The sequence below is a fragment of the Hemiscyllium ocellatum genome, chromosome 9, assembly GCF_020745735.1.
Source record: "Hemiscyllium ocellatum isolate sHemOce1 chromosome 9, sHemOce1.pat.X.cur, whole genome shotgun sequence".
Taxonomy (NCBI): domain Eukaryota; kingdom Metazoa; phylum Chordata; class Chondrichthyes; order Orectolobiformes; family Hemiscylliidae; genus Hemiscyllium; species Hemiscyllium ocellatum.
Window position 1 is genome coordinate 36,333,135 of NC_083409.1, and position 26,085 is coordinate 36,359,219.

The 26,085-nt window shown below is 43.1% G+C and overlaps 1 protein-coding gene across 1 annotated transcript; it reads right to left on the minus strand.

Annotated features, from left to right (window-relative positions):
- Positions 1–14,399: 14,399 nt before the first annotated feature.
- prdx6 (peroxiredoxin 6) lies at positions 14,400–25,202 on the minus strand. Its single transcript, XM_060829676.1, has 5 exons — positions 25,048–25,202; positions 21,965–22,121; positions 16,571–16,717; positions 15,502–15,648; positions 14,400–14,697 (listed from the first exon to the last, which is right to left on the minus strand). The coding sequence occupies exons 1-5, from the start codon at positions 25,134–25,136 to the stop codon at positions 14,569–14,571; spliced, it is 669 nt and encodes a 222-aa protein (XP_060685659.1). The 5' UTR covers positions 25,137–25,202; the 3' UTR covers positions 14,400–14,568.
- Positions 25,203–26,085: the final 883 nt, after the last annotated feature.

Sequence of the window (26,085 nt, forward strand, 5' to 3'; positions counted from 1 at the left end):
CCCATATCCCTCCAAATCCTTCCTATTCATATACCCATCCAAATGCCAAGATGATTTGTGAATTTCACTGCTTATTAATTTTAAAGGGACTGCCGCTGAAAAAGCAATTCAATCACAAGCAAATGTTGTCAACGCTTCAGAATTCTCCACAAGCAGTGAGATGGCTGCAAGACCTCGGTGGAGTTAGAAGGGAAGTGAGAAAGGGATCATCAGTCATGTGTGGAGAAGGTCTCAATGCAATGACACAGTCACATGAGTTTTGAAGACCGGTCAGTGACATAAGTACCACACATATCAACTCTATGTGACACAAACGTAGAAGAATGAACAAATGGACAGCAGGATGATCTTGATACTTCCAGAGAAAATCCTCAAACCCAGAAACCCAACCAATGAAGAGAGAGTGCCAGTGGCTGACTGAAAAAGCATCCAGGGAGAAGGAAATGTTGAAGTCCAAATTGAATCAAGCCATAACTGAACTCTGCTATAGGATCGTATCAGCAAGCCATAGAAGTACTCAAGGTTTCTTTTCATGACACACAGCCCAATTTAAAGAGCTAAAGAAACTATAGGCTGATTAGCCTGACCTCAGTCATTGGGAAGTGTTCTTGGAAGTGCATGGTAAAATAGAACTGGGTCAGCACAGCTTTGTCAAGGGGAGGTCAAGCCTGACAAATCTGTCAGCATTCTTTGAGGAGGTATTGAACAAGCCAGACAAAGGAGTGCCAGTGGATGTGATATATTTGGATTTCCAGAAGGTCTTTGCAAGGTGCATCACAGGAGGCTGCTAAATAAGCTAAGAGCCCATGGTGTTAGGGGCAAGGCACTGGCAAGGCACTGGTATGGATAGAGGATTGACTGACTGGCGGATGGCAGAGAGTGGGAATAAATATATCTTTTTCAGGATTGCAGCTGGTGACTAGTGGAGTTCTGCAGCGGTCTGTGTTGAGAACCACAACTTTTCATGTTATACGTTTCCAATGTGGATGAAGGAACTGAGTTCTAATTGTTGCTAAGTTTGCAGATGACACAAAGACAGGTGGAGGGACAGGTAGTGTTGAGGAAGTGGGGAGGCTGCGGAAGGACTTGGACAGGTTAGGGAGTGGCAGATGGAAGACAATGTGGGAACATGTGAGATCATGAACTTTGGCAGGAAGAATAGTACTAGTATTTGTTGCCCATCCCTTCATAGGCTAGGGGACAGTTTAAGAGTTAAACACATTGTTATTTTCTAAGTGGGAAAGAACTTCGGAAATCTGATGCACAAAGAGACTTGGGAGTCCCAGCTCAGGATTCCCTTAATGTTAACATATATGATCAGTTGGCAGTTAGGGAGGCAAATGCAATGCTAGCATTCATTTCAAGAGGACTAGAATACAAGAGCAGAGATGTACTGCTGACGTGTATGATTCTGGTCACACCTCATTTGGAATACTGTGAGCCGTTTTAGACCTCACTTCTAAGGAAGGATGTGCTGGCATTGGAGGTGGTCCAGAGGAGGTTTACATGACTACTGCAAGAGATGAAGGGCATGTCATATGAGGAGCAGTTGAGGACTCTGGGTGTGATACTCGATGGAGTTTAGAAGGATGCGGGGAATCTGATTGAAACTTACTGGATACTGAGGAGGTCTCAATATTGGACATGGAGAAGCTGTTCCCATTAGTGGGAGAGAGTAGGATCCAAGGGCATAGTCTCAGAGTGAAGGGAGGACCATTAGTACTGAGATGAGGAGGAATTTCTTCAGCTAGAAGATGGTTAATCTGTTGAACTTATTGCGCAGAGGGTGCCAGGTTGTCTGGGTGTATTTAAGGTAGAGATATGTTCTTGATTGGTAAAGTGATCAAGGGAGAAGGCAGGAAAATGTGGTAGAGAAAGATGTCAGCCATGATCAAATGATGGAGCAGACTGAATGGGCTGAATGGCTTAATTCTGCTCCTGTGTTTTATTTTCTAAGCCTGTGCTCTATCTAAGAAATGAACAATTCTTCTCAGGGATCCAGGATGTTGGTCAAGACTGTGGTGCTAGAAAAGCACAGCCGGTCAGGCAGCATCCAAAGAGCAAGTGAATCAACATTTTGATAAGCTCTTCATCAGGAATGTTGTCCATTCCAGACCAAAGCTCATGAGAATGAGGGTGTAATACCACTGTCTTTACGTTTAGATCATTGTCAGAGACTGGAACCCCAAATTACCTAGATTTCTCCCTACCAAGGACAACCACCTTGATTACGTCCATGTCAGGAGACCCTGATGGAAGGATAGTGCTGTTGCCTCCAGAATGCCAAAGAAGACCACCCAATCAGATACAGAGATAACAGTGTAGCTTAGTGTTCAGGGTTAAAAGGAACACCCAGCAGCCCAAAGGAACATTAAGAACTACCTCTCTCCACAAGTATTTTCAGCTTCTGATTCAGATTTCAAGCATCCACAGGATTATACTTTTAATAATCTTCTGCAATTTGCAAGGGTAAGGCCCATCATCGTCTGTCTGCCATGTCACATTCACAGGAAACCACCACCACTCCAATTCTACCATTGCACACGCCATTCAGAGAGTGATGAAAATATAAAGCCCATTGGTATATGAGGCAGCTAGATAGAGTAGCATTTAAGGAAATTTGGATAAGTACATGAGAGAGAGTTTGTGCACGAAATGCTGATAGGGTGAGATAAAATACTGGGGTAGGAGGCTCAGATGGAAGCTAAATACTGACATTGACCTGTTTGGTACACTGATCCCTCTTTGAACTGCAAATTCTATGCAGTTGTCATGAGGACTGATCATTATCTTGAATTACTTATGGAAATGGACGTATACAACTTTTAATTACTATATGTGTTTTTCAAAAGAGCACAGCCCACAATGATAGTATGACTGCTATGAAAGATAAATGTGGGTGTAAACTCAGTAGATTCTGGCAAAAACTTGAGAAGACATAGAATGTAACACCTGAAGGTGCCAAAAGAACTTCAGACAGCAACCCTTCAAAGAGAAGAAAGCAATTCAAAACAACGTGATCTCCAGTGGATACAAAAGTAAAGAAGGCTGACTATCCCTCTTGGTAGAAAGCCACCTCATGTGGCTTGTGCTCGAGACAATCAAGTTGCTACCAAAAAGGAGAAAAGGCAAAATCTAACTGTACAGCCAAGATTCCTGAAACCATCACATTCACTCCCAATGCAGCTTTACTGTTATCATTTAAGTTACAACCCACAACATTCCACCACCTTCTCTTCATAAAAGTCAGAGACTGATTGTATATCAATTTAACTTTTATGTTCTTAGTCTGTGGTTGTGTGACACATTTTAATGTCTTTCTCATGGTTGGTAGCTAATAAACTCACCTTTCCTTTAACTCAAGAAAGCCTGGTTCGTTTGGCTCCTTTAAGAGCATATAAACAATGATATGTGGTAAAGGTTTTTTAAAAAATTAACCTCGTTGTGAACAATCAAGGAAGAAGCTTAATCAAGAAGGGGACTAATTCATCTCTTCTCATCTGGGAATGTTTTGGTGGTAATGGGAAGAGAGGACAGATTTCCATTTGGAATTGGAACAAATTTGTGGCCTTTGCCCAGTCATTGATTGCAACTTAATACACAGTGGTCCTTCCAATAGAAAAGTTGCCCAAGAACTCTTGTACCTAATGGGATCAACAATCTTTGACAATCTCAGTGTGCTCAAGGGTAGTGCAAAGCAATTCATAGTAACATGCTTTCTCAGTATTGTAATGGGGTGAAAGGTAATTGAATCAGTCGAGAACAGAGGAAAGCATTTATTAGTTTGTCCTTAATTTATTTCATGTTTTAAACTTTTATTCTCACTTCTTTAATGTGAATCTGTTTGGTCAATCTGAAGAAATAAGCTAGGATCCAAAGAAACAATAGACAAAATGTAAAGAACAGAAAGGTGGGCCTGGCTAAAATGAAAAATGACAAATTATTTTGCCGTGAAGTAATTTTAGCAGAAAACAGTACAAGTTCAGAATTCTGTTGATAGAGGACAAAGTCTTCACAAAGTTGAAGTTTAAAGGAACCACATCAATCAGTTTGCCACTTCACAGCCTGAATATCATCCAAATAGTCTGCATATTCTTCAACATGTTTGCAAAATCTCTGAATTGGTCACCAGTGATCTAATTACAGAAACTGGAGTGAATGTGTGTTTTCCCAGATGAATCCCTCTGACTGTGGCAATATGCCTAACTTATGGAAGTTCGAGTGCAGCAAATGCCAATTTTGTTCACAACAGGAAGCTAACACCTACATCTACAGGCCATCCAAAATAACACTGCTTGGCAGTGTCATGCCATTCAGTATAATTTCACTCTCTGTTGGGATTACTGGATTTCACCAGTGACATTATTATGTTGTTGCTGGATTTTGAAATGGAAGAAAAGTTTGTGTTTGGAGATTAATTCGCTCAAAGTTATGCAAGTTTGATTACAGTTTAAAGAACATTATGGGCGGCACGGTGGCACAGTGGTTAGCACTGCTGCCTCATAGCGCCAGAGACCTGGGTTCAATTCCAGCCTCAGGTGACTGACTGTGTGGAGTTTGCACGTTCTCCCCGTGTCTGCGTGGATTTCCTCCGGGTGCTCCAGTTTCCTCCCACAGTCCAAAGATGTGCGGGTCAGGTGAATTGGCCATGCTAAATTGCCCATAGTGTTAGATAAGGGGTTAATGTAGGGGTGTGGGTGGGTTGTGCTTCAGCGGGTCGGTGTGGACTTGTTGGGCTGAAGGGCCTGTTTCCACACTGTAAGTAATCTAATCTAAACATTATGTCCAAACAATTTGACAGTCCTATTGAACGTAAAAGCAATTGTTTACCATACACTACAATCTTAACTCAATGAGCTATAGCATTGAAAACAATAGATTTCAATTTGTGTTCAACGAAATTAAACTGTGCTTTTAAATGTTATAGCGGTACAAAATAATTTATGGGAGTATTTTTAAAAATTAAAATGATTATAAATTGGGCAAAGATTAGTTGCAAATGAAAACCTAACTGTCCTAAACAGTGTCTTATGCAGCAATGATAAATACTGAAGTCAAGGAACAACAGGGATGCAAGGAGAGATGGGGACTCTTCCATTATTCACTCATATTGTGACAATGCTAGATGCTAAATTTTAGAAGAAATAGCTGACATTGTGCCAACCTAACATGCTGGATAACAGGGACACTGTCTGCCAGTGGGCTGGCCCAGAGTTCTGTCAACACTCCCTGACCTGTGGCCTGTACGAGTGCATATCATAACAATGGAATGAGCATCCGAAAATTACATTACAGACTGGTTAATCATTCTGATGTGAAACCGGTCAACAAAATCTCACGGCAGTTCTGAATGAGCAAAAAGCACACAAGAGGAGGCAAAGTTGATGATATGCTGCGAAATTAGTTGGTAGAGGTGAGGACGGAGAGAAGGCTGAAGAGGTTGGTATGACCCACTTGGGAAAATGCACTGACTCTTAACTCCAGTGTGGCTGCAAACCTTAATTATTTAATCGAAGGTGCAAAGTCCCCGAATTATGTCTTTGAAATCAAGTGAACGGAAAACACTGACCAGGTTCCAAAACGTAGTGTTATGGACTAGGCCAGACCACTCAAAACATTCTTAAGCAGGCAACTCGGAGTAAGTTAGCTAGATTGACTACCATTTTTTTAAAACAGACAAAACTTTATTCACAAAGGTACGCAATGAAACACAAAGAACACAACAAACAACCCCGACAGAACACAGTCTATCCAAACTAGACTCAATTCTGGTGTTCCGACTATACACAACAATGCCAATAAGCAAACCTCTTTAAAAACCGTTAAATAAAAGGAACAAATGCTTACAAGTTGAAGTTCGAAGGGCAGAAGGAAAGAGAGAGTCTAGCAGCCTGTTTCCACACAGCTGAACTCCTAATTAGTTCTAGACTGAACTGCTTGGTTAACGCGCTGACCACTCCCCTTTCATTGTACTGGTCACTGCTAAAACATGACCACTTTGGCCTAAAGTCTCATCTGTTTACATATAAACAAAAGGCCTCTCAATACCCTTTAATCTCCGTACAAAACCTGTCTGATTGGAGCCGGGAGAGGTTTATGACTCCTCTGAAAAAAAATCAAGGACACAGTATCCTTGAGAAAAAGAACAACTTTTTGAGAAAAGGGACCAGCTTTGCGACATTGGCAGGAACAACTTTGTTACAAAAACGTACATTCTAATCACAACATCAATGAACTATCCAACATATGACTCTACCAGTTAAAATTCTGATTCTATATATATTATTTATATATACATATATATCTACACACACATAAAGACTGATTAACTATAACATTGGTTTTATGGATGGAGGGGAAGAAAAACCTATGAACCACTTCAGTGGCACTGGTTGTCAGGATTTACTGAGTTGATACATATCCTTGCACAGACGTTATGCACTTCAATTTTCTTTCACCGGCCTCTTTTCACTTCTTGATAGGTGGCCTCGATCAGTTGGGACTCTAAATCCAAAGTCTTTCAGTCACTCGTTAAAGGCAATAGTAACTGATGGGACAAAAGAAAGGATTTCTTGAGGCTCTCGGTATTTTTTAATTGCAGAGACAGAGGCACAACACCTGTATTTCCAGCAGTCTGAAGTCCTTTATGGGTCACACACATAAGCCATTTAACTGAGCAGCAACCAAACAGAGCATTGTCATCAGGTGGAAGATCTTTAGCACCAATGAGCACTCACAGTTGCACAAACCATCTGTTCTCTGTTGCTGACCAGATATCATTGTGTGCACCTTCCCTCCCCGCTCCACCCACCAACCCCCCCCCACCCACCCCGGTGTCAGTGCTCTCTACACACAGCCTTCCCTACTGCTTCATCAAAGCAGCAAGGTTAACACCACCAACACAGTCAGTTTCATTCACTTGCTTTCAGAAGTACAACAATAACTTTGGGTTTAAAAGAGGCTTTTTTTTTCCAATTTTAGTCATAATCAAACCACAAAAAATAAAATGATACAGTCTTTACAAGATTAAGCTGATATTAAAGGGAGGGTGACCCAATACTGGACCAGAGAGGGTGATCTGTCATTGGGTCAGAAAGGGTGATCTGTTACTGGGTCAGAGAGGGTGATCTGTCACTTAGTCAGAGAAGGTGACCTGATTCAGGGTCAGAGAGTAAGACCCGACACTGATGAGAGAAGGATCTGATAGTGGCAATATCTTATGATTGTCCATTGTACCCTTGACAAAAGATCCCAAATCTTCACTGAGTAGATCAGCCAGAAGATCAGAATGGAGTTGCCAAAGCATAGGTCTTACAGAGTCATGGAGTCATGGAGATGTACAGCACGGAAGCAGACTATTTTGTCCAACTCATCCATGCTGACCAGATATCCTAATCTACTCTAGTCCCATTTTCCAGCAGTTGACCTATATCCCTCAAAACCCTCCCTTTTCATATATGCATCCAGATGCCTTTTAAATACTGTAATTGTACTAGCCTCCACCACTTCCTCTGGCAGCTCATCCCACACACACACTACCTTCTGCATGAAAACGTTTTCTCTTTGGTCCCTTTGAAATTTTCTCTCTCTCATCTTAAATCTGTGCCCTCTAGTTTTGGACCCTTTTAAGTTTCACATCCTTCTGATAGGAAGGAGATTGGAATTGCATGCAATATTCCAAACATGGCCTAACCAATGTCCTGTACAGCAGGAATATGATCTCCCAACTCCTATACTCAATGTTCTGACCAATAAAGGAACGCATTCCGAATGCCATCTTCGCTATCCTATCTACCTACGACTCTACTTTCGAGGAGCTATGAACCTGCATTCTGAGGTCTCTTTGTTCAGCAACACTCCCCGGGACCTTACCCCTAAGTGTATACGTCCTGCTAAGTTTGGTTTTTCCAAGATGCCAAGGACTCTCAACATGGAACTCACTGCAAGTACCTGGTGAAGTTAACTCATCGCTGGATGGGAACATGCCCTCCATGTTCATCACCAGATTACAGTATTTCAGAGCAACTAACATTGAAGGCTGCTGTAAGGACACTGTCAGCATGGATGAGTTGGACTGAAGGATCTGTCTTCATGCTGTATGACTGTATGGATGTCCGGTTAGCTCATTCAATGAGTTGGGCCACGGTAACGCTCTCCAGTGAGTGAGGGAAGAGGAGTTGGGTGAAGGAGGCTGTGCTGGTTGGGAAGGGTTGGGGCATTGGAAACAATGGAAGGATGTGCTGCTGTGGGAAGGAGACTCAGGATCCTGCTTGTGGGGGATTGAGGGCTGCAAGCTGGGAGGAACTGGGGTTGACAATTGTGAAGGGTATTTGCAAGGGAGGAATACATGAAGAGTGGGTGGTAACTGGGTTATGAGGAAGGAGTGTTCACCCACACTCAGTAGCATCCTGTCTTCAAGGGGTGAGAGAGTATGACTGCACTTGTCTTGGTCACCTCATGTGCTAGGGGCTGCGAAGATGGGCAGGTACAGGCTAATGTAAACAGGTTGGTTGGGGACCTGGGGAGGTGAAAAAGATGGGGTTCACAGGAAGAGTGATCAGGAATGGACTCTGGATGTTCAGAATTTCACCGACATATAGAGAAGGAGGCTGGAAGCCACTTAACCCAAAATGCCACCTTCTATCATTGCTGGAAACTGAAACCCCATACTGGGAAAGAAAATGGCTGTGGCCCACACACAGAGTGGGTAGGGTAAATGTCTCAACCTGCGAGAGAGGGGCTGGAGTACTTATCGGTATTTGGTCTTCTAGAGGGTTGCAAACATTACACACAGATGCCTGCACTGCACAGGACATAAGCCCTTTGGAACTGTCCCACCAGCCATCTTGCTTCCCACCGATCTGCTCCACCCTCCTCTCCGACCTATCACTTTCACCCTCACCTTATCTACCTATTGCATTCCCAGCTACTTTCCCCCAAGCCCCGCCTCCCTCCTATTTATCTCTCAGCCCCCATGGACCACCCTCTCATTCCTGATGAAGAGTTTATGCTTGAAACGTCAACCCTCCTGCTCCTTGGATCCTGCCTGACCGGCTGCGCTTTTCCAGCACTATGCTTTTTGACTCTGATCTCCAGTATCTGCAATCCTCACTTTCTCCATAGGACGTAGACCTGAAAGCTCCCAAGTCCCTGGCCATGCAAATACATTGGCTCCTGTGTGCTGCACATCTTCTTGTCCCCACACATTGCTGACCACTCCATCCAGCAGCAAGTGTGCAGGCAGAGGCTACGGAGAGAATAGGGGCTTTTGCCCCATGAACGAGATGGAGCCAGCAGAACCCGTTACATTCTGTACACCTTGTTTCCTTTTGCTTCCAGATGCTACTATGTCTCTCAACACAGATCCATGCTACATCCTGTATGGACATGGAGTTAGGAATCATGTGGACACAGTTACACTCAGGGCTGCACAGACATTCACACAAACAAGAGTAGTGCAAAACCATTGGCATTGATGCAAAGGTGAGTCATAGAGCCAGAGTCAGAGCTGAAAATGCGTTGCTGGAAAAGCACAGCAGGTCAGGCAGCATCCAAGGAGAAGGAGAATCGACGTTTCGGGCATGAGCCCTTCTTCAGGAATGAGGAAAGTGTGCCAAGCAGGCTAAGATAAAAGGTAGGGAGGAGGGATTTGGGGGAGGGGTGTTGGGAATGCGATAGGTGGAAGGAGGTTAAGGTGAGGGTGATAAGCCAGAGTGGGGGTAGGGGCGGAGAGGTCAGGAAGAAGATTGCAGATTGGGAGGGTGGTGTTGAGTTCGAGGGTTGGGACTGAGACAAGGTGGGGGGGAGGGGAAATGAGGAAACTGGAGAAATCTGAGTTCATCCCTTGTGGTTGGAGGGTTTCTAGGCGGAAGATGAGGCACTCTTCCTCCAAACGTCATGTTACTATAGTCTGGTGATGGAGGAGTCCAAGGACCTGCATGTCCTTGGTGGAGTGGGAGGGGGAGTTGAAGTGTTGAGCCATGGGGTGGTTGGGTTGGTTGGTCTGGGTGTCCGAGAGGTGTTCTCTGAAATGTTCCGCAAGTAGGCGGCCTGTCTCCCCAATATAGAGGAGGCCACATCGGGTGCAGTGGATGCAGTAAATGATGTGTGTGGAGGTGCAGGTGAATTTGTGGCGGATATGGAAGGATCCCTTGAGGTCTTGGAGGGAAGTAAGGGGGAGGTGTGGGCGTACGTTTTGCATTTCTTGCGGTTGCAGGGGAAGGTACCAGGAGTGGAGGTTGGATTGGTGGGGTATGTGGACCTGATGAGGGAGTCACGGAGGGAGTGGTCTTTTTGGAACACTGATAGGGGAGGGGAGGGAAATATATCCCTGGTGGTGGGGTCCGTTTCGAGGTGGCGAAAATGACAACGGATGATGTGATGTATATGGAGGTTGGTGGGGTGGTAGGTGAGGACCAGTGGGGTTCTGTCCTGGTGGCAATTGGAGGGGCGGGGCTCAAGGGCAGAGGAGCGGGAAGTGGAAGAGATGCGGTGGAGAGCATCGTCGACCATGTCTGGGGGGAAAACTGCGGTCTTTGAAGAAGGAGCCCAACTGGGTTGTTCGGTATTGGAACTGTTCCTCCAGGGAGCAGATGCGGCGGAGACGAAGGAATTGGCAATATGGGATGGCGTTTTTACAGGGGGCAGGGTGGGAGGAGGTGTAGTCTACGTAGCTTTGGGAGTCGGTCGGTTTATAGTAAATGTCCGTGTAAACCGACCAGCATCTGCAGTCCTCACTTTCTCATAGAGCAAGAGTCGTACAGCATCCTTTGGTCCAACTCAGCTGCGCCAACCACACATCCCAATCTGACCTAGTCCCATTTGCTAGCACACCAAACCAGGCTAGTGAAGTGTCCACAAAAATGCAACCTGTTTCTTTTTCCCCTCCCGCTATGTTTCAGCATAGTGACAGGTTCCTCAGCTGAGATGGAGCAGGCACCTTTACAATGCCAACACTTGCCCAAGTAGACAGCTGCCTTTTAAAGATGGAACAAACACCAGGGATGTTGGTCTTTCGGCAGACAACAGGTGATTGGCACACTGGTCCCGGAATGGCAATTGGTTAGACTGGGGTATACATCTGACAAGAGGGACACCCTAGGGGTAGGGTAGGCATTTTAATGAGACGTGTTTTGGTAAGATACGATGAGAGATCTCACTAAGCCTGCTCAGAGAAACCCCATCCACTCCGTGAAACCTGATGAAACCAACTAACCTTAGCCAAAAAAAGTGTAACTTCCAGTCTGTAGAATACAGTCATAGAGTTATTACTGCATGGCCATTCAGCTCTTCATGTCCATGCTAGCTGTCCATGGGAGACACAATCATATTCTGAACACTGAATATCATGCTTTTCTTTAGCTGAGTTGAGTTAGTTTTTCCATGGAGTTGTGAGGTGGGAGTGTGGGGGGCACCCCCTCCACTTACCGTGCAAATATTTCCTCTGACTGATGATGATTCCAATCTCTTTGAAGGCCACGATTTAATCTGCCTCCACCAAACTCTCAGCACATGCTCGATCCTAATGACTCGCTGTTCAAAGACTTACTACCTCACGTTGCTGTTTTTTACTTAGCCAACCCTTTAACGGTGTTCTTTAATCCTCAACCCTCATGTTTCTGAGGTTTTTCAATTCATGATCGAAATGTTTCTCCTGTTCCTTGTTTGGTTTTGGCACAAGGTATTTGTTACTTTTAGAGTCAGGTGTGCTCCTGTGTTAAGATTTTAGCTTTATTTTCTCTTTCATAAGAATTGACAGCTGCTTCAATAATCAGACCATAATACTCAGTCAGCCCCCTTACTACACTCTGCCTTGCTGAGCTATATGAGACAAAAGAAATCTGCAGATGCTGGAATCCAAAGTAGACAGGCAGGAGGCTGGGAGAATGCAGCAAGCCAGGCAGCATCAGGAGATGTAGCAGTTGAAGGGTTACACCTGAGACATCGATTTCTGCACCTCCTGATGCTGCCTGGCTTGCTACATTCTTCCAGCCCCCTGCCTGTCTAATGGCTAAAGGACAAATGACAATTACTTAGAGATGGTGTTACACTGGTAAACTCAGTTACAAAAACGTTCATCTAGGGACGCAAGTTCAAACCCTCCTCTGGCCAATTTTGCATTTAACAAATTACAAGCATCCAGCCATTGCTGCACTCCTTATTGGTTGAGGAGCTCTCACTGCACAATGGTGGTGTCTCTATCTCTGAGCCAGGCCTCAGTTCACATCTCACCTGCCTCAGATGTGCATCATGTCTAAACAAATTGATTAAAAATAATTGTACCCATTATTAGTCATTGTTAAAAACCCATCTGGTTCACTAATGCCCTTTAGGGAAGGGAATCTGCCATCGTTATCCGGTCTGTCCTCTATGTGACTCCAGCCACTCAGCAATGTGGCTGACTTAACTGCCCTCTGGGTGAATTTGGATGTGTAAGAAATGCTAGCCCTGTCAGTGATGCCTCACATCCCTTGAAATCAAAAAGAAAACTTTTGAATTTTAATTTCCCAGCTTTCAATGACGTTGCTACATCCTTTGCAGAGCATTGGGTATCAGAGGTTAAAGACAGACATTTGAAAGTAACTAATGACTTAATATTTGAATAATAATAAAAAAAACAGCAAAAGTGGGAAATTACAAAGTCAGCAACTTGAACACAGGGACATCTTTCTAAGCCCTTGCCCTGAGGAATGCACAATGCCTGGACATAGCAGACAGGATAAAGAGACAAAAAATAGTTTGGAGATTAACTTCATCTGTAAGTGAAGCAGATCTGACTAACTATTATTCACGCTGGGTGGGAGAAGACATTATCTGCCTCATTTTGTCACACTGGTTTAATCATCCGAGTGCCAAGGAATCATAGAATCCCTAGTTTCGAAACAAGCCTTGTGGCCCAGTGGAGTCCAAACCAACTGTCCGAAGGGCATCTCATCCAGGCCCACACCCTTACCCTAACTCCGTAACCCTGCTAATCTATCTAGTTTGCACCTAATGGGAAATTCAGCACAGCCAATCCACCTAATCTGCACATCTTTGGGTTGTGGGAAGAAACCAGAGGACCCAGAGGAAACCCATGCAGGCACAGGGTTTCACAGCATGGGTTTCCGAAGATAGAATCGAACGCAGGCCCCTGGCGCTGTGAGATAGCAGCGCAAATCATTCAGCCACTGTGCTGCCTGTGCCGATAGTGCTGTCCAGTTGCCTAGAAGATCACTCAGGTTATGATATTCCAGCTGCTTTCCCCCCGATCCAAGCATCCATTCTGGTTTCTGGATACTATACATAAACCCATCTCCCCAACCAGCCTCTCAACTTCAAGTCTGAGGGCCCTGTGGCTGATTCTGGTTCATTGCCCGGCCAAAGGCCACTTGCCCTTGAAAATATTCACAATGTATTATCTTTCACAGCCAAATGGCAATCCCTTCCCACCACCAAATCACTCATGGCATTTTTCACCAATGAATCGCTGGCACCAAACTGCTAGTGTTTCAAGTGATTAGCCTACACGCAAAGCCCATTAGAAGTAATGCAATGAAACCAAAATTTGAGGAAAGAGGTAGGAAGATGATTACGTCAAATGTTGTTGAAGAGGGAGATAAAGCACTCCACACCTCTCTCTAAAAGCACTGAAAGTATCAGTGGAGTTTAAGCAATAAACATCCACAAAAGACAGCCTCTGTTACCCTGTAAGACCCAAGGAGCCTGACGTAATTTGAACATGCTACCTTGTGCTCTGCAGTCCAACACGCTACTATTGCTCCATGAGCACTGGCTCAAAGTATCAGTGGGTATTGCATTCTCTCTGTCCAGTTACACCTTGGCATGAGCATAAAAGAGGGAAGCTTTATTGTTGTCAGGTTTTATCCTAAGCAATTTTCACAACTCCAGGAACAGCACAGCTGGGTGTGGTGTCTCTATTTAACTTTAGGATAGGGAAGACAAAGAAAATCTGAGTAATTACGCTCAATGAGGATTTAGGGCTGCTGAATTAACTCAAAACAGTTTGCCAGCACAAAAACTTCAGCCTCTGCTTCCGTCTCAGCACAACATATATCATTACCTCTGTTCTGAACAAGGGTCACCGCACCTGAAATGTTCACTCTGCTTTCTCTCCACAGATGCTGCCAGACCTGCTCAGCTTTTCCAGCAAATTGATTATAAATTCTGAATTGCTGAGGGTTTCCAGTATTTTTGAAACATCTCAAAGTAATCACATTTTGGAATGTGTCGTGACTGCAGCAGGTGAACAGTTGGTCATAAACTGCAATGTTTAGAGCTGCTTAAGAGTCTAACCAATTTTACTGTGGTCTCCTTCTTGCTGTTTTACAATGCAATCATGTTTACTACAGCTTTTGCTTAACCAGACCAGATCTGCAACAGACTTCACAAATGCCATGTTCCAGAAAACTATTTTTATTATCGAAAGGTTACAGTGAGAAATCCCATCGCAAGGAAAGGCAATCTGACTTCAAACATGATTTCCATTTGTTCACACTTGCAATAAGGACAGGCACAGAACAGAAGTGGAAGTGATTGGCTTCGTGGTGAAGTCTCTGCAGAGATGTTTCAGGGTTGAGGTGTGAAGCGCAGATACCCTTTCTTGGATGGGAGATCATCAGTGCGAATTCCCTTTGGGAAGAGTATGCTTGCCTCTTCTGCTGAAATACTGGGAAGCACCATGCACTCCTCACCATTCTGTGGAGAAATGAAGAGCTCTTTTTTTAAAATAAAGTAAAACTTGCTATCAGTTTAGACATTTTTTTCGAAAAATTACACGTGTTAAGATTAGACCAAGTCCCACCTGTTTCAATGAATGGTTTGAATAGGTGCCCTAACTTTTATTATTTTCCCAATAATTTTGGGAAGAACGTAACTCCAATTGTAAGGCTTGTCACTGGTCAATAAAAAAAAGTGATACAGACCTGGCAGCCAACTTTGCACCTCTTCCCATTTCCTCTTTAATTTCAGTGAAAGTGCAGCAAGGGTATTGATTTACCATTGCTTGCTTTTCCGTCTGGTAATAAAAGATTCATTCCTCTCCCAACACTTCACAAGTCTCTGGAGCACCTTCTATCTAAATTAATACACAAAGTAGTTCTTTCTTAACCAGAAAGACACAAAGTCCCTACAGTGTGGGAGCAGGATGTTTGGCCCATCGAGTCCACATCAGTCCTCTGAATGTGACCATTCCACCCATACCCACCCCATCCCTGTAATCCTGCATTTCCCATGGCTAACCCTGGACACGATGGGCAATTTAGCATGGCCAATCTACCTAACCTGCACATCTTTGGACTGAGGGAGGAAACCCACGCAAACACGGGGAGAATGCACAAACCTCACATAGACAGACAGTCACCTAAAGGTGGAATCGAACCTGGGTCCCTAGTGCTGTGAGACAGCAGTGCTAACCACTGAGCCACTGTGCTGCCCTATTGGCTAGTCTATTGTTCAGTCACTGAGACGGTGACTACAACAGAGAGTGTGGCAAGCACTCACCTTCCAGTTCACTGGTGTGGCCACCTTCTTGCAAGCTGTTAACTGCAAGGAATCAATAACTCTTAGGATTTCATTGAAGTTCCTCCCCGTGGTGGCTGGGTAAAGGATGGACAGCTTCAGGGTCTTGTCAGGCCCAATAACAAACACCTGAAAATAAGAAGGACAGAAAACATTCAAAAGATGGAGGATGGTATTGAACAAACTGCTCGGTCACTGCTTTCTTGACAAAGGTGTTTTTAAAATTTTGGTTTAATCTATGATCTCGCGTTAGCAGTTCATATTCTCTGCAAAAGCATTGTGACTAACCAAGGACAGATGAAGTATATGCAAGCAGTCATATAAGTGCTCAACACAGTAATTTTTACAAGTAGTAGATAGTGAGGACTGCAGACGCTGGAGAAATCAGAGTTGATAAAGTATGGTGCTGGAAAAAGCACAAGAGGTTAGGCAGCATTTAAGGAGCATGCAAGTTGTTGTTTCAGGCATAACCCTGGGGTAGTCCTGATGAAAGGTCAGGCCCAAAACATTGACTTTTTTGCTCCTTTGATGCTGCCTGACCTGCTGTGCTTTTTCCAGCGCCACACTTTATCAACTCTAACTTTGACAGGAGACCAGCTATTGTCCCAAGCTCAATGGTTATCACTGAAACAGGATTAGAGGACAATTCACATGGAGGGCTGGAAGAGCCAACTTCAAGTACCTGAAGAATGACCAACAAGACCAGCCCACACGGCAATATAACAGCATTGTACGCCCACGACCAATGCAGAATAGAGGAGATGAATTCTTGGATCTAATTTTTTCCAAATCTCAAATTTGGAAGGAGAGACAAACCAATCACGTTCCTGACACATAGCTCTCAATCACTTGAGTGCGTCTGCTTGAAAGGTGCTCTCCCACTGTCCAACAGAACAACAAGAATCGCCCCAATTAAATTGCCTGATCAGAAACAAAATGAGCTCACAGCACAACTAACTTGATTAACAGGTAACACAATTCTGACAGCGGAGTTCCAGCTCAGCTAGTAAGTTGCCTAACATCACGTTAGCCTGTGCAAAAGACAACTTACAGCACGAGCAGTCAGCGGCAGCCCTTGGCAGTCCTTTTCTGCAGGATCCAGCATTCCCAGTTGCACAGCCAGTTCTCTCTTCTCATCAGCGATGATGGGGAACGGTAGATTTTGAACTTGCGATTCTCCAATGTAGTGATTAATATCCTACAACATGGCAAACAAAGGTCAACATGAACACTAACAAAAAATCCTCTATAATAACTATCATTGCTTGAATTCTGAGGAATTCTGCTGCCAATCTTTACACTGCATTCAATAAAATGACAAAGAGTTGGCTGAGCAATTCATTCATAGTTTACATCAGAGTCATTGAGATTTGGTGCAAAGAAACAGACCATTCAGTCTAAATCATCCATGCCAGCCAGATATCATTAACAAATCTAGTCTTATTTGCCAGAATTTGGCCCATACCCCTCTAAACCTTTCCAATTCATATACCCATCCAGATGCCTTTTACATGTTGTTGTACCAGCCTCCACCACTTCCCTCAGGCAGCTCATTCCACGTATACACCACCCACGATTTAAAAACTTTGCCCCTTCGGTCCCTTTTAAATCTCTCCTTTCTCACTGTAAACCTATGCTCTCTAGGTTTGGACTCCTCCACGCCAGCGAAAAGAATTTGTCTATTTACCCTAGCCATGCCCCTCGTGATTTTATAAACCTCTATAAAGGTCACCCCTCAGGCTCCGATGCTCCAAGGAGAACAGCCCCAGCCTATGCAGCCTCTGGACGCAAGTTTGCTCGTTGAGCTGGAAGGTTCATTTTCAGACATTTCGTCACCATACTAGGTAACATCTCACATCAGTGAGCCTCCGGTGAAGCACTGGTAGTATGGCCCACATTTTATTTGTGTTTAGGTTTCCTTGGGTTGGTGATTTCAGTTCCTGTGGTGATGTCATTTCCCATTCTTTTTCTCGGGGGTGGTAAATGGGATCCAAGTAAATGTGTTTGTTGGTAGAGTTCCGGTTGGAGTGCCATGCTTCTAGGAATTCTCTTGCGTGTCTGTTTGGATTGTCCTAGGATGGATGTGTTGCCCCAGTCAAAGTGGTGTCCTTGTTCATCTGTATCTCACTAGTATTTTTACATACAGATGGGGAAGGATACCACTTTGACTGGGACAACACATCCATCCTAGGACAATCCAAACAGAGACATGCACGTGAATTCCTAGAAGCATGGCTTTCCAACCGGAACTCTACCAAACACATTGGCATGGATCCCATTTACCACATCCTGAGAAAATGAATAGGAAATGACATCGCCACAGGAAATGATGTCACCAACTCAAGGAAACCTAAACACACAAATAAAAAGTGGGCCATACCACCAGTGCTTCACTGGAGGCTCACTGATGATGTTACCTAATATAGTGACAAAATGTCTGAAAATAAACTTTCTAGTTCAGCATGCAAACTTACATCCAAACCCTCAACCTGAGCTACAAGTCTTCTCAAACCTCGCTATTCAGCCCCTCCCAGTAGCTCAGACCTTCCAACCCTGGCAACATCCTTGTAAATCTTTTCTGAACCCTTTCAAGTTTCACAACATCCTTCCTCTAACAGGGAGACCAGAATTGCACACAGTATTCCAATAGTGGCCTAACCCATGTGGCTGTACAGCCATAATAACATGACCTCCCAACTCCTGTACTCAATGCTCTGACCAATAAAGATAAGCTTAGCAAACGCCTTCACTATTCTATTTGCCTGTGACTCCACTTTCAAGGAACCATGGACCTGCACGCCAAGAACTTTGTTTAGCAACACTCCCCAGGACTTTACCATTAAGTGTACAAGTCCTGCTCTGATTTGCCTTTCCAAAATGTAGCATCTCACATTTATCTAAATTAAATCCATCTGCCACTCCGTGGCCTATTGGATCCCATTGTACTCTGAAGTAACCTTCTTCCCTGTTCACTACACCTCCGATTTTGGTGTCATCTACAAACTTTAATGCACCAATTCAACTCAAGGCTTTGTAACATAGGCAAGTTTTATCATCATCCAATAGAGTATTCACTAACAACTTTATTCCATCTATCGTTCTCAGAATATTATGAAAAAGGAAGTGTTTGGATTAATTACTTTTAAATATAATAACTCGCATGACCATATGCAGCAGTTATGACAAATATCTATTAAAAAAATATGAGTTTTTAACCTTCATCTTTTTTGTGAAGGGAGAAATATTGGGAGAAATATGCAGGGCTCCTGATTCTACTTTAGAACCTTTTGTAGAGTCTTTCAGCTGTAATAGTCAATCCAAAAAATTACACAGTTCTAACTGCGTCCACTTCAACTCTGTCCACAATGCACTGTATCAGGCCAGGGTTTGGAGAACCTGAGTACCCAAATGAAAATGTATTTTCCTGCTGTTGTTTTAAAAACTGTTTTACTCTTGCCTCAAGCACACCCAGCCATTCATTGTAAACCCGAATTTGAGGATACCTGACCTGGTTATGTCAATTAGATCCTGGTATTCTTAAGTAGTTAAAGGAAGTCTTAACGTTCAGCTCATTACCTCCCTGTGTTCATTCACATTAGGGACAGAACAAGATTTCCACTCCCAGCCATGGCATATTCATTTAACAAGATATACTTAATTAACATTGCCAGACTTACAACATTAGAAGAGACAGGAAAAGTGGAAAGTTCAGCTGACCTAACCAAGGTTGCTAGTGCGATTGCTAATATAATCCAAAATTATTGATACAAGAGAGTTTAGTCAGCAAATTTAGGCACCATTACCTTTTTGGCATGAACAAGATGGTAGACCACGGATGCATCCCTGATGAAAATCTGAGGTAAATGGGCATAGGGTTTACATTGGGATCTTGTTAAATTGTGTGCAGCCCATAAATTTCACAGTTCTTACATGAATCTCCCATAGGCCAAAGATGTGCAGGTTAGGTCAAATGACCATGGGAAATGCCTGGGTTAGAGGTTGGTGTAGACTCCATGGGCCAAATAGCCTGCTTCCACACCACAGGGATTCAATGATTTATCAGAAATTATACTATAGTTTCTGAAAAAGGTTTATATGACTTCTTCCAAAAACAAAGACAATTGGGGAGACAGAAATGTTGAGTGGGATATTGTATTAAGAGATCCAACACCACATTCACAACACTGGTTCTAATGAAATAGTGGTATACGAATGTGATTTTTTTTTTAAAAAATGCGTCATTATAATGACAAAAAAATGCTTTACTGAAAAAAAAACAGGTTCGGGCAGAGAAACCTCAACAACAGTTTTAAGGTGAGGGAAAAGATTTAAAAGGGACCTAAGGGGCCACTTTTTCACACAAAGGGTGGTGTGCATATGGAATGAGCTGCTAGAGGAAGTGGAGGACGCTGGTCCATTTGCAACATTTAAAAGGCATCTGGATGGGTATATACATACAAAGGATATGGCCCAAGCTCTGGCAAATGGAAATGGATTAATTTAGGATATCTGGTCAGCATGGATGAGTTTACCAAAGGGTCTGCCTCCATGCTGTAAATCTCTATGACTCTATAACAGCAGGTCATTGATAGATATTCTAAAGACAAAGGAAGGAATATGAAAGGAATAAATCTTCTGTTTACAAACAGGCACTAATTTTATAGAACTGTTTTACTTCAAGTGTCAATTGTAACACAAATTATTGCTTAAAATATTTATTTAATACTTCATAATTACTTGAAAGAAATACAGGATGATGACACCGAAATGGGTTTGGACAGCAGCATAGGATCAAAAGCCACAACAATTTTTCTGGTTCTATTGCTTTGTGGACAGTTGCAACAAAGAAAGATACTGAGACTTCTATAAAGTTACAGCCAGACAAGTGTACCTTCTATGTCACAATTAGGTGTGTTTGTCACCTAGTACAACATTTCTGGTTTCTGGCCAGTTGATATTGCCCGAATGCTAGCATTTTGCAGAGTACAGATATCACAGAGGAACTATTTAATGTGGGAGACTATTTTCCAAATTAAAAAAAAACCTCAACTCCTGCCAACTCAACGGCACTACAGGTTTTTGACGATTTTATTGATTTCCTTATTCACTCCATGGTACAGTAATGTGGCCAAAAGAGTTTTATTTTCTTAAAGATAGAAAAGCAAACATAAGTACTGACTGTGCTGCCAGCTTTACAGAAAGCCCCATTGTAAAGTGTGTTAGTAATAGGGTATAATGGCTAATTATAATGCCAACAAAGAAATGGGAAGATTTAAATTACTGGTCAGTGAAAGCACTTGACAATGTTTTTGTTCATTTATTCCTTTAGCAAGTTGTATCCATGCTGTACACTTCAAATGGAAATAGCAGGGCAGGAATTACCCTGGCAGACAGGTATGTGTATGATCCATAATAACTCAGTAGTAATTATATAACTGCCATTGAGTGTGGAAATGTGCTGTTGTTTATGATTAAATATAAATCCCTGCTCATCCCTCGTTGTGAAAACTCCAAGTTTATTTTTTCCCCAAATACCAGTATGCTGTAAAACAGGACCAAGTTTAATTTAAGATAGTCGTTTCATATCACAAAACGTGAGTATTGCTGGAAAACAACATAATTTCACACATCATTTGCACTCATCAGGGCAATGTGTAACAGACAAGGTGTTAAAAACAATAGGAGACAGTGAGGACTGCAGATGCTGGAGTTCAGAGTCGAGTGTTTACTGCTGGCGAAGCACAGCAGGTCAGGCAGCATCCGAGGAGCAGGAGAATCGATGTTTCGGACGTAAGCACATTAGATTAGATTAGGTTCCCAACAGTGTTGAAACAGGCCCTTCGGCCCAACCAGTCCACACCGACCCACCAAAGAGGGACCCACCCAGACCCATCTCCCTCTGACTAATGCACTTAACACTAGGGGCAATTTAGCATGGCCGATTCACCTGACCTGCACATCTTTGCACTGTGGGAGGAAACCAGAGCACCCGGAGGAAACCCACACAGACACGGGGAGAATGTGCCAACTCCACACAGACAGACAGTCACCCGAGGCTGGAATCGAACCTGGGACCCTGGTGCTGTGAGGCAGCAGCGCTAACCACTAAGCCACTGGCCCTTCATAAGGAACTCCTTGGATGCTGCCTGGCTTGCTGTGTTTTTCCAGCACCACATTCTTGACTGTCAAAAACAATACCCCCAGATTACCCCATAAAAACTGAATAGGCACAACATTGCAGCTGTTTCTTTAACTTTGCAAAGTATACCTCAAATGATGTACTTACAAGCCTCTCACTAATTCATGGACAGTGAGCACCTTCTAGTACACTGACACCACTCTGCTTTGTTGTTTAAAAGTTGAAAGTACAATTATTCCAATTGCGTTATTATTCATTTCAAAGCATCAAATGCTTAGATGTGATATTCCATACAAAGTACTGTACCTTGCTCCACCCATGGTGGTCCTTAACGCTGTCAACAGAAAGCGCTATCATTTTCACGTTGCGCTTTTTAAATTCTAAAGTCAATTTCGCCATAAGGCCCAGCTCTGTGGTGCAAACAGGGGTGAAGTCTGCAGGGTGGGAGCACAGAAGACCCCATCTGTATAACAAATGATAACCATCAGTACACTATTACACTTCTACAAAGTATGAAGCCTTCCATATAAAGTGGAGCATGGGTGTAGAGACAAACTTCTGTCCAAATATTCCACGAAGAGAAAGATCTGGCTTGGGAGGGGACAGAACAACGGACAGAAAAATCAGTAAAGGAACTTTAACCGCCTTTCAAATTCAAGATTGTGACTCTATCACCAAACACTTTCTAACCACTGTTTTCCTCCTTTTGCTCTTCTGTATTTGTGCACCTAAACTTCCGTCACATAATTAGATTGAAAACTCTTTGGTTCCTGGTATTGTGTAATATGGTGATAATGGAGTTAATGACTAAATGTTAACTGTCAGTTGTGCTATAGCAGATCCAGGCCTGAGTTGAGGAAACCTATTCAAGGCAGAAAAAAACCCTTATTAGCCAGAGAACCAAATTCACCAGCACCTCCAATGTCTCCTACATCTACCCAGATATATCTTGAATTCCTCATACACAACACAGCAAACTACTTTTCCCTGAAAGAAACTGACTGAATTCGTGTTAATGAACAGTAATACCTGCTTCCAATGTATCCTGAGGGAGCCTGTTCTGTATACCTACCCAATGAATGAAATATTATTTCTCCTGATTAGTTTTGAACATTCCCCTTATCCTCCACCAAAACTCAATCCAGGCTGTGACTTCTTGACAAGCTGTTTCATCTTCTCCAGTTAGACACATTTTGTAACCAAGTACTCATAACTGGCATGATGGAAAAAAAGAGACATTGAAAACTGTGACACCTGCATGGTTCTCAAGGATTGCAAAATAATGTGCACAAACCAAAATATCACAATTAGAATGACAAAACACTGCCTGATCATAGTGGAGAGAGGAAGGAACGTCATTTAAGTTATTTAACATGTTTTTATACTCTAATCTTGTTTTAAGTTTGGAGTTTTTGAAAGATTCTAAGCCAACTCTCCCCATTTACATGCTACAGCACAGCTTCCATACGAAGAGTTTTTAGGGGACTTAAACTGTTCCTTTGATAATAAAAGTTAGGGATAATATTTCTCTGGTCAATTGGGATAAGGCCAATATAGAAGATACTGTGACATGTTAGCATGTTGGCTCAACAATTTTTAAAACAAATGATTTGTGCTTTCACAAGGTTGAGGGAAGAGACAACTTGGTTTTCAAAGGGTCATTAAATTATATCCGGAAACTATATGAAATTATGAACAGCCGAAACTTGGTAAATAGTCTCTTTAAAAAAAGTAAATCAATATGCAGTGGTTCAGTGGTTGGTACTGCTGTCTCAGCGCCAGGGTTTGATTCCAACCTGGGGCAACTACCTGTTTTGAGTTTTCATGTTCTCCCCATGTCTGTGTGAGTTTCCCCCAGGTGCTCTGGTTCCCTCCCACAGTCCACAGATGTGCAAGTTAGGTGGATTGGCCACACTAAATCACCCACAGTGTTCAGGGATGTGTGGCTTAGGTATATTAGCCATGGTACATGCAGGGATGGGGTAGGGGAAATGGGTCTGCATGGGATGCTCTTTGGAGGGTCGGTGTGGACTTGTTAGGCCAAGTGGCCAATATCCACACTGTGGGGATTCTATGATATGATATAAATTCTCCCTAGGGTACAGTCATTCAGGGACATAAGGACAATTGTCACAAAGCAAAATTCTTCAGACACTAGAAACCTGAAATAAATACAGAAAATGCTAAAATTACTCAGCATATCTGGCAACACATGTTGACAAAGAGAGAATGTTTCAGGTCGATGGCCTTCCACCCGAGCCAGTCGACAACTCGACCTTTGTTCCCTTAGTATTCAGTATATTCATTCCGCGCCCTATCAGACTTTGTACTTGAATTTGTACGTGTACAATTACATTTTATTTTGCTCAAAAACTGCATGAATCCATGTAAGATTCTGTAAATCTGTTTTTTTAAAAAATTAGAATCAGTCTGACTATTGTGGCACAGACAGCCTCACACAGGGAAGCTCACACCTTCAATGCATTATCGGGGCCGACATGACACCTATTGTTAAAGTTCACTTGAGAATATAACTTTTAAAAAACCTACACATATGAAAGAACTAAAACCAACATGGTCATTCTAAAAGATGAGAGACTTAACAACAATCCAGGTCTTTTTCAATATATAATTTCAGTTACATCACACTATAAACTTTTGGTATAAGTTCTGTGTCCTACGATCTTATACTCCACAAACCACCTGATGAAGGAGCAGCGCTCCGAAAGCTAGTGCTGCCAAATAAACCTGTTGGACTATAACCTGGTGTTGTGTGATTTTTAAACTTTGTCCATCCCAGGCCAACACTGGCATCTCCAAATCATGTTTATCATACTGTGACAGTGTTGAATGATCTCTGATAATAGATTGTACAACCACTCTCCAGAGCAGGAATCCACAAGACGCCACTGGGTTAAACCGCATGCATTTGGAAACAGACATTTGGAACCCTGCCTTTTCTTTCTCTAACCCGCATATCTCCAGAACTTCTGCCAAGAGCAACTCGCCAATTTTCTGACCCGCCACTCTTGCATAGGTCCAGCTCTGTTCCAGCAACACGACACCGCGTTTTTGATCTGACAGTTCAGTCAACACCGTTGCGGGATCAAATTACACAGTCACACAAATCGACATGCATTGGCTGGCACGATCTGGGCAGAGTGTATGCGCTCCCTGATGAGATGTACACGCTTCCCGAAAGGAAACGGACGCATGAAAGAAATGTTCGCTTTAAAATGAACAACGCGCTTTATTTTCGTGACTTTGACACTTCGGAATATGCACTTGGCAACATCGGCACCGTGTGCGCAGTCGCCGCATGTCGCAACGTTCTACACGCCTGAAACTCTCAATTTGCTGCAAGAACTGTGTTTATTTCTTTAACTTACGAGGATCCCAGCCACTCATGGAATCTTATCTTCCCCACTGTTGTGTCAGCTTCGAAATTTGGGAACGTGTCACCGAGATTGATTCCCATTGCTGTTACTTCAGCTCCCTTCCACAGTATTCCCACTAGACTCTGGACGCTGGAGATTGGGGCGGGGAAATGAAGAAGTGTGTACCAATAGGCTAAGTGAGAACTCGCGAGTTTTACTCAATCGCTGTGTGGCTTTCTTTCCTTCGCTGCAGTTCGTACGTTCCAATGTGCATTCACCCGACCCACATTCCTTTGTCTTTTATTCAGTTTTCTTCCTGAAATATACAACATTTTCTGTTAAAAATTACACCACACCAGGTTATAGTCCAACAGGTTTATTAGCTTTCAGATAGCTGCTCCTTTATCAGGTGACGGGTGGGGCAGGATCATAAGACAGAATTTCCAGCAAACGGTCAGTGTCATGCAATTAAAATGATTGCTTCAATATATCGTTTTATATCGCACTCTGAAAGCTTCCAAATAGCCCTGTTGGACTTAGGGTAACCTGGTGTTGTGTGATTTTTTTAACTTTGTCCACCCCCAGTCCAACACCAGCACCTCTACATCATAATATTTTCTGTGTCATCATACACTATAAAGTGCAAGCTGCAATTTCATTTTTCAATTTCCTTGATGCCACTGGATTCTATTTGGATTCAGATTTGTTGCCTTCTCAGTGACACATTGCATATGACTCTCAGGATGGCAGCTGGTGACAAGTGGTGTTTTGCAAGGCTTAGTGTTGGGACCACAGCTTTCACTTTATACATTAATGACTAGATGAAGGAACTGAGGATATTCTGCCTAGGTTTGGAGACAACACAAAGATAGGTAGAGGGACAGATAGCATTGAGGAGGCAGGGAGGGTGCAGAAGGATTTGGACAGGTTAGGAGAGTGGGCAAAGTAGTGGCAGATGGAGTATAATATGGAAAAATGTGAGGTTATGCACATTGGTAGAAAGAATAGAGACATGGATATTTTCTAAATGGGGAAGAAATTCAGAAATCT